Source organism: Lathyrus oleraceus, chromosome 7 (assembly GCF_024323335.1).
Source record: "Lathyrus oleraceus cultivar Zhongwan6 chromosome 7, CAAS_Psat_ZW6_1.0, whole genome shotgun sequence".
NCBI classification, from domain to species: domain Eukaryota; kingdom Viridiplantae; phylum Streptophyta; class Magnoliopsida; order Fabales; family Fabaceae; genus Lathyrus; species Lathyrus oleraceus.
The window spans coordinates 1867175-1875807 of NC_066585.1; the positions used below are offsets into that span (position 1 = coordinate 1867175).

At 42.2% G+C, this 8633-nt stretch overlaps 1 protein-coding gene across 1 annotated transcript; it reads right to left on the reverse strand.

The window, feature by feature from the left end:
- Window positions 1-514: 514 nt before the first annotated feature.
- LOC127108412 (uncharacterized) lies at window positions 515-2260 on the reverse strand. The gene has a single exon (XM_051045872.1). It carries the CDS (start codon window positions 2258-2260, stop codon window positions 515-517), a length of 1746 nt encoding a protein of 581 aa, XP_050901829.1.
- Between the last annotated feature and the right edge of the window lie 6373 nt (window positions 2261-8633).

Here is an 8633-nt window from a genome sequence, read left to right on the forward strand (position 1 = left end):
TGACGTAGGAGCTTCCCATTGCAACACCGCATCAATCTTCGATGAATCAACCACAATTCCGTCACCGGAAACAACATGACCAAGAAAGCTAACTTCTCTCAACCAAAACTCACACTTAAACAACTTAGCATACAATCTCTTCTCTTTCAACACTTGTAAAACAATACGCAAATGTTCCACATGCTCTTCCTCCGACTTAGAATAAATCAAAATATCGTCTATGAACACCACCACAAATTGATCCAAATAAGGATGGAAAATGCGATTTATGTACTCCATGAATACTCCCGGCGCATTAGTAATGCCGAAAGGCATCACCGTGTACTCGTAGTGTCCATAACGAGTCCTGAAAGCAATTTTCTGAATGTCCTCATCTTTCACCTTAATTTGATGGTAGCCCGACCTTAGATCAATCTTACTGAAAATACGAGCACCCACTAAACGATCCATCAAGTCATCGATCATTGGGAGTTGATATCTATTCTTAATCGTCACCTTATTCAATTGTCTATAATCAATACAAAGTCGCATGCTTCCGTCTTTTTTTTTTCACCAGCAAAACTGGAGCTCCCCAAGGTGATACACTAGGTCTCACAAACTTCCTTTCAAGCAAATCCTCTAGCTGACTCTTCAGTTCAGCCAACTCTGATGCTGACATCCTATACGGCGCCATAGAGATGGGTCTAGTACCAGGTACAAGGTCAATAGTGAACTCAACTTCTCTTTCTGGCGGTGCACTAGGAATCTCATCGGGAAAAACTTCAGGGAAATTGCACACCACCGGCAAGTCCGCAATTACAGCCTGACTCTCCACAGACAAGCTTGCCATCAACAAGAACACCAACGCGTCTTCTTCTATGAACTCCTTCAATTGTTTCTTGGATAACAATTCTGTTCTTCCCTCTTCTTCGGCAGAAGAAAACCTCACAGTGTTGTTGTAGCAATTAATATGAACATAGTTGGATTTCAACCAGTCCATACCCAATACTACATCCAACCCGACAAGCGGCAAACAAACAAGATCAACTACAAAATCTTTACCAAATATTGACAAGGGGCAACTCTTACACGCAAGATACGTAGATACCATTCCCTTAGCGGGAACCTCAACAATCATATCTCTACCCAAGGAAGACAAAGAAAGACCCAATCTTTCAACATAATCCGCAGCAACAAAACAGTGTGTGGCACCGGTATCAATAATAGTAATTAAAGGAATGCTATTAATGAAACAAGTACCTCGAATAAGTCCATCTTCATTTGTAGTCTGAGTTTCCGACAAAGCAAACACTTTACCACTCTCTTGTCCCCTCTTTGGCTTCTGACATTTAGCACTGATATGTCCTCCTTCCCCACAGTTAAAGCAAACAACATCCTTCTGCTTACAATCACGAGCCGCATGTCCCGGCATACCACAACGGAAACATCTCGTTTCACCAAGCCTACACACATTACTCTTGTGACCCAACTTTCCACACTTGAAACAGATAACATTAGCAGGAGCATCTCCCCCACTTGTTCTTCGACCCGGAATCACTTTTTGTTTCCCTTTTCCAACCGGAGTTTCATATGGCTTACCACGGCTGTGTTGACCCCTTCCTCTCTTCTCAGACAAGATCTTATAGTGTGCATTGTTGTCCTCTTCAAAGATTCTACAATTATCAATCAGATCCGCAAAGACGCGAATCTTTTGATATCCCACAACTTTCTTAATTTCCGGACGCAATCCATTTTCAAACTTGATGCACTTAGAGAATTCGGCATTGGCTCCATCATAGTGAGGATAGAACTTAGCCAATTCAGTGAACTTAACAACATACTCCGTGACTGACAAGTTCCCTTGCTTCAACTCGAGGAATTCAATCTCTTTCTTTCCTCGCACATCTTCTGGATAATACTTCCTCAGAAATTCTCTACGAAACCCTTCCCAAGTAATCTCCTCGCCCGCAGTTTCCAACCTTAGACGAGTGTCCACCCACCAATCATCGGCTTCACTAGACAGCTTATGAGTTCCATAACGGATCTTTTGTACAAGAGTGCAATCCATCACTCTGAAGATTCTTTCAATCTCCTTCAACCAAGCCAAGGCTCCTTCAGGATCATACCTACCCAGAAAAGTAGGCGGGTTCTCCCTCTGAAACGTCGCCAGACTACGAGACCCCATGTTCTCGTCAGCATTGGGTGGGTTCTGGAACGCCTGAGCCATTGCCTGCATAGCTGCAGCAAGAGCCTCATCATTCCAAGCGTTTCTTCCGGCCATCTTACACTTTTGCTCACAACACACACAAGGATTAGCAACAAATTAACAACACAAGGTCGTTAAACAACAAAAGACTCAACAACGTGGTCGGATGGACCGACCTGCTCTGATACCACTAATGTAACACCCCAATTCTACCCGTCGTAAATTCAATTAAAAATCAGAGTAAACAATTTTCACACAAAATTGAGGCATCACATATATCATTTCATCAACACTTAAACAAATTACACAACACGGCAATTACGCAAGGATCCACTTAGTCCTTGTTAAATAATAAACAACACTGTATATGGATTCACCTAGTCCATATAGCAGCAATACACAAAAAAATCGCAACGGAAATCATTTAGATAATTAAGTCGAGTCGTACATTTACACATTCAAAGAAAACAAGCAAACAAATGTCCATCACAACTATCATATACAATGATATACAAAAGGGCATTGTTACTGTCATACGGTGAACTAACTTTTGGTGTGTTTTTGCTTTGGAAAGCAAATGTCGCGGATAGCAAGAGTCGCCACCGACTTTTCTTTTATCCAATAAGGAAAGGTGGAAAAGAACAGGAAAGACCTTAATTAGATTTTGGGTTTGGGAGGTACATTATACAAAGGGAAGGTGTTAGCACCCTTTGTATCCATGGTTATCCATGGGCTCTTAATTGCTTGATCACTTATGTTTTTTTTTTCTTGTCTGAAAAAGTGTTTGTGAATTGCTTAGAAAATGTTTTGAAAAGAGAGTTTAACTTTGTAATGATTCTTGTACGAATGTACACAAAGTATTTATCTCGTTTAATTTTGAAAGCTGTTTAGAAAAATATAACTTGGCAATGATTCTAGTATGAATGTATACCTGTAATACCCCAAAATTTACCCTTCATTTTTCCTAAAAAAAAACGAAAACGAAAAAAAAAAAAAAAAAAAAGAAAAAGAAAAAAAATTAATTAATTAAATAATTAAAATAAATAAATAAAATATAACAAATTATTTTGGACTTGGGTCTCCCTCATTTGAGCCCATTACCCACGAAAATCAGTCTATAAATACTGAGGTTTCAGTAGAGGAAAAGACACTTGGAGTTACACTGGGAGATTCACTTGAGAAAAAGGGAGAGAAGCAAAATACTCTGAGGTTTCCTTGGAACAAAACACTGGACAAAACCTGAAGGGAAACCTACAAGCTACTCTGCAGCAACCTCCAGGCAACTCTGAAAGGTTTATTCTGACTCACAGACTTTCAGCTCAAGCAAACCCTGCCATTTGATTTTTCTTCTCCAATCAGGTTTGCCCTATATCCATCATCTTTATGCCTTTAATTTGAATGCTCTAAATATATGAGGTATTATGGGTGAATTTGATACCCTTTTGATGCATGTGTTTGACAAGAGGTTTAGGCCTCCTACCCTTGATTGCTTTTTGTGAGCCTTTTATGAATTTTGATGGAATTATTCATGTGGTTACATTTTGATTTAGGGGCAACTCTGGGTTACCCTATTTTTGTTTATTCTAACCTGTCTTGTGTTTCCATGGCATTGTTTTCTCTTGATTTCATCCTGCTGCTCTAACCCTTTGTCGAGTTTTGTGAGGGCTCACATGGCTTTCGCAGAGACACTCGCGTGGTTTCCCACTTTATTTGTGGGATACCCCCTGGAGTTTTATTCTGATTATTCGTGTTGACTGATTTCCTTTGACGGTCCAGCTGGAGACATTTCAGGGTTTCTTTCCCCTTTAACTGCTATAGCTTCGGATCTTTATCCGTGTGGTAATTTTTTTCCCTTCTCATACTTTAACGCGTTCTTAGCTGGAAGACCTCGATAGGAGGCAATGTTTGAGCCCCTTGGTGGCATTTTACTTTGAGATACATGTTTTGTGTTTTGTATTCATATCCCTACAGGTAGCGCGGTTCCTTCGTCAAGGACTGCCTTTTTGCCCTCGAGCATCCCATACCCTTTATTGATTGTTCTTCTCCATAACACACGTTTACTCCTTCTACTACAGGCGAGTAAGTCTCCAAAGGTCGAGCATCCGGTAGATTGCGTAGTGACGTCGTTCGTCCAAAACCCAATCCACAACCCCGTAGTTAGCCGAACTACGGCTTGCTCTGATTCTCATTCCAGATGAGATACGTAGGCATAAGACGCGATGTCTTAGCGAGCACACTAACCCTTAACCTATAGGTCAGCCGAGCTACGAAGACTCTGATTCTCATATTCAGATGAGATACGTATGCAGTGGATGCGACATCCGCGCGAGTCATTTTCATTTAACCCTTTTTTTTTGGGGTAAACAGCACAAGATAAACTCACACCCTTTAGACGAAAACTACAAAAGTGGATCCCGTAGAGTACTACGGATGCGTAGGGGTGCTAATACCTTCCCTTCGCATAACCGACTCCCGAACCCAAGATTTGGTTGCGAGACCCCGTCTTGTCCTTTCCTTTTTCAGGTTTACTTCGAGCGTTTCCTTTCCCTCCCTTGGGATAAATAACGCACGGTGGCGACTCTTCTGTCATTTTCTTTCGCCGGTTGTTTTTTCGCACACTGTATTTTTCAGGTTGCGACAGCTGGCGACTCTGATGGGGAGCATGAGAAGTTGACCTCTTGCTGGTCCATCTTCCCTAAGCGAGTCCCTCCTAGCTTTTGTAGTTTGTTTGTTTATTGGGTGTTCATGCTTTTGTACAGTTATTTATTTACCTGTTTTACCTTATTTCATTGTGTACATATCATTGATGTATCTGTTGGTTGGCTATGGCTGCTTGGTGATTTTTGTGAGATGAGTTCTATACCCGAACTCGAGTGCACTTAAGATAGGAGAATGGCATAGTCCTGTCAACTTGTGTGGAGTATTCCTTAGCGAGTTGACTTGCAAGCCCATTCACTTGGTGGAGGTCATGTTGAGATCAATAATGTCACATAAGTAAGTTGTGGTTAGACATTACTTGTTCCAATATAGACCTAAGAAGCCAAGGACCTTAGTTTACCTAACCCATCTTGGCCTATTCGTAGGACGTAGTGCGAAAGTCGTTCAAATGTAAGATTTGATACGATTGTTATGCGATACTACACTCATAAGAGTCTCTCTTGAGAATATTGTTGGAATACGAGTAGTCGTTCCTCTGATAATATCTGAAAGATGGGATTATGACTATGGGAACCTTTTGTAGAACATGTTTGGCAGGTTTGAACCTTAGTACACTCCTTTTGGGTGGTTCTTAACCTAAACTCCATGCTCGTGACTTGCGACAAACCCTTGATTCATGGTTGATCCGATCAGGTATCCTTAATATCAATGAAACTCGGGTGTTGATAAGGTGTAAACCATAATCCACCAAAATGGGTGGTTGATATTAAGGATAACATGACCCATCCCATGACCTTTGTTGGTGTGCTCTTAATTTCTCTCCAGACAGTGCAACCTGACAGATGTTCAAGCAGATACAGCAATCCTGATTGACATGCCACTGCACTGCATTCACATCATTTTGCATCACATCATTTTGCATTCATAATCATTCACACATGTTTATCCATTTCTGTGGGGTTTATATCTTCCACTTGATTCTAGTTGGAATTTTCTTGGTTCTCATCAACGGCTTAGTCTTTTCTTACACTGTTTATCAAATGTGAGACTGGAATCAAGGGGGTAGAATACCTTTGGAATTGATAAACATGTCATTGCATTTGCATATTCATTAGCATGTCTTGCATAACAGGTACTGCCGCAGGGGTGACCATTCCAGCTGCAGCACCACTACAACAACAACAATCACAACGTCAACCAGCTCAGTATCAACAGCAGCAGCAACCGGGTAACAGACCCGCCTATCAACAGAGGCAAAGGATGATGGACCGGCGTTTCGACACCCTTCCAATGTCGTACACCCAGTTGCTTTCTAGTCTTCAACAACTACAACTTGTGCAATTGCACACTCTGGCTCCTCCTATTGGTAGACTTCCAGTGGGTTACGACGCCAACGCTAGGTGTAGCTTCCACTCTGGGGCACCTGGCCATGACATTGAGAACTGCAAAGCTTTTAAGCACGTAGTTCAAGACCTCATAGATTCAAAGGCTATCGACCTTGCACCGGCTCCGAATGTCGTCAACAATCCCATGCCCCAGCATGGTGGTGCGAACGTTAATTTGGTAGAGGGAGAAGCCAAGTCCATTAAGGATGTATTGAAGCTGAAGACTCCATTGTCGGATATCAAAGGATGCTTGCTGAAGGCCGATGTTTTCCCCGGTTGTGGGAAGGGTTGTTTGGATTGTGCCACTTAGAGTGGAGGTTGTTTGAAGCTACAGCAGGGTATCCAGGCCTTGCTCGACAAGGGTATCCTCCAGGTTGAAGATTTGTCTGTCCAAGAGTCTGTGAAAGAGGTTAAAGCGGGTGCCTCTATCTCATCCTTTAAGCAGGCACGGGCCATGGTGGATTCAGGTGTTGCTCCCGGTTGGGGGCGTCTGTTGGAATTACCAGTGAAAGAAGATAAGTTCGGGATTGGGTATCAGCCAGTTTTGACTTCTACAACACTTCAGGGGCCGATCACTTTCTCCAGTGCTGGCATCATTCAGTATGGTCAAGTCTCTGCGGTCAACAATGAAGATGGGGATAGTGATTGCGACATCGACAACTGGGTGCGTCCGAGGATCCCGGATGAAGTCATCAACAAATGGTCTTCTGAGGAGATTATCCAAGTCACTCTTCTTGAAGAGTAATTTTCTTTGTTTATTCATGCATATCCAAGTCTTACGTTCCGCCCAGGGCGTAATGACTCATTGTAGGGCCCATCTATGTGACACTTGCATTTTTTATCATAAATAAAGGACGTCTTTTTGCATTCAAATATTTCGTTCCTTGTCTTTCTATTTTTGCAGTTTTTCAAAATAAAAAAAAATGGCAATGTTTTGTTTAGTTTCCACTTTTTTTCTTTCACACTCATAAGCACATACCATCACTCATGAAGATGCACATCACCGGATCCTATTGATAACGTTTCTGCTACGGCTCGCTTCGACTTTGAAAATCCAATCTTTCAAGCTGAAGAAGAGGATGATGAAGACTGTGAACTCCCTGAAGAACTTACCAGGTTATTAAAACAAGAGGAAAGGGTCATTCAACCGCATCAAGAGTCTGTTGAAGTAATTAATCTCGGCACCGAGGACGCCAAGAGAAAAATCAAGATAGGGGCTGTTTTGAGAGATGATGTGAAGAAAGGGCTGATTGAATTGCTGCAAGAATACGTTGACATCTTCGCCTGGTCTTATCAGGACATGCCTGGGCTGGACACAGACATCGTGGTACACCGCTTGCCTCTCAAAGAAGGTTGTCCTCCGGTCAAGCAGAAACTCAGAAGAACAAGACCAGAGATGGCTGTCAAGATAAAGGAAGAAGTACAAAAGCAGTTGGATGCAGGGTTTCTAGCAGTCACCAATTATCCGCCATGGGTTGCAAACATCGTCCCAGTACCTAAGAAGGATGGAAAGGTACGGATGTGTGTCGACTACCGGGATCTGAACAGAGCTAGCCCTAAAGATGATTTCCCATTACCTCACATCGACGTTTTGGTGGATAATACAGCTCAGTTCTCGGTATTCTCCTTCATGGATGGCTTTTCTGGCTATAACCAAATCAAGATGGCACCAGAAGACATGGAAAAGACAACTTTCATAACCCCATGGGGCACCTTCTGCTACAAGGTGATGCCGTTTGGTCTGAAAAATGCCGGAGCAACATATCAGCGAGCAATGGTGACTCTGTTCCATGATATGATTCATCATGAAATCGAGGTTTATGTGGATGATATGATTGCCAAATCTCAGACAGAAGAAGAACATTTGGTGAATTTGTAGAAACTGTTTGAGCGTTTGAGGAAATTCAAACTGAGACTTAATCCGAACAAGTGCACTTTCGGGGTGAGATCGGGAAAATTGCTGGGTTTTATTGTTAGCGGAAAAGGGATTGAGGTGGATCCCGACAAAGTAAAAGCGATACAGGAAATGCCTGAGCCAAGAACAGAGAAGCAAGTTCGTGGTTTCTTAGGGAGGTTGAACTACATTTCAAGGTTCATCTCTCACCTAACAACCACGTGTGAGCCAATTTTCAAATTGCTAAGGAAAGATCAGACTATCAGGTGGAATGAAGATTGTCAAAGGGCTTTCGAGAAGATAAAAGAGTATCTACAGAAACCTCCGATCCTTATACCTCCAGTTCCTGGGAGACCTCTGATAATGTACCTATCAGTGACTGAGAACTCGATGGGGTGTGTATTGGGACAGCATGACGAGTCTGGTCGAAAAGAGCATGCCATATACTACCTTAGCAAAAAAGTTTACCGACTGTGAAGTCAAATATTCGCAGCTTGAGAAAACTTGTTGT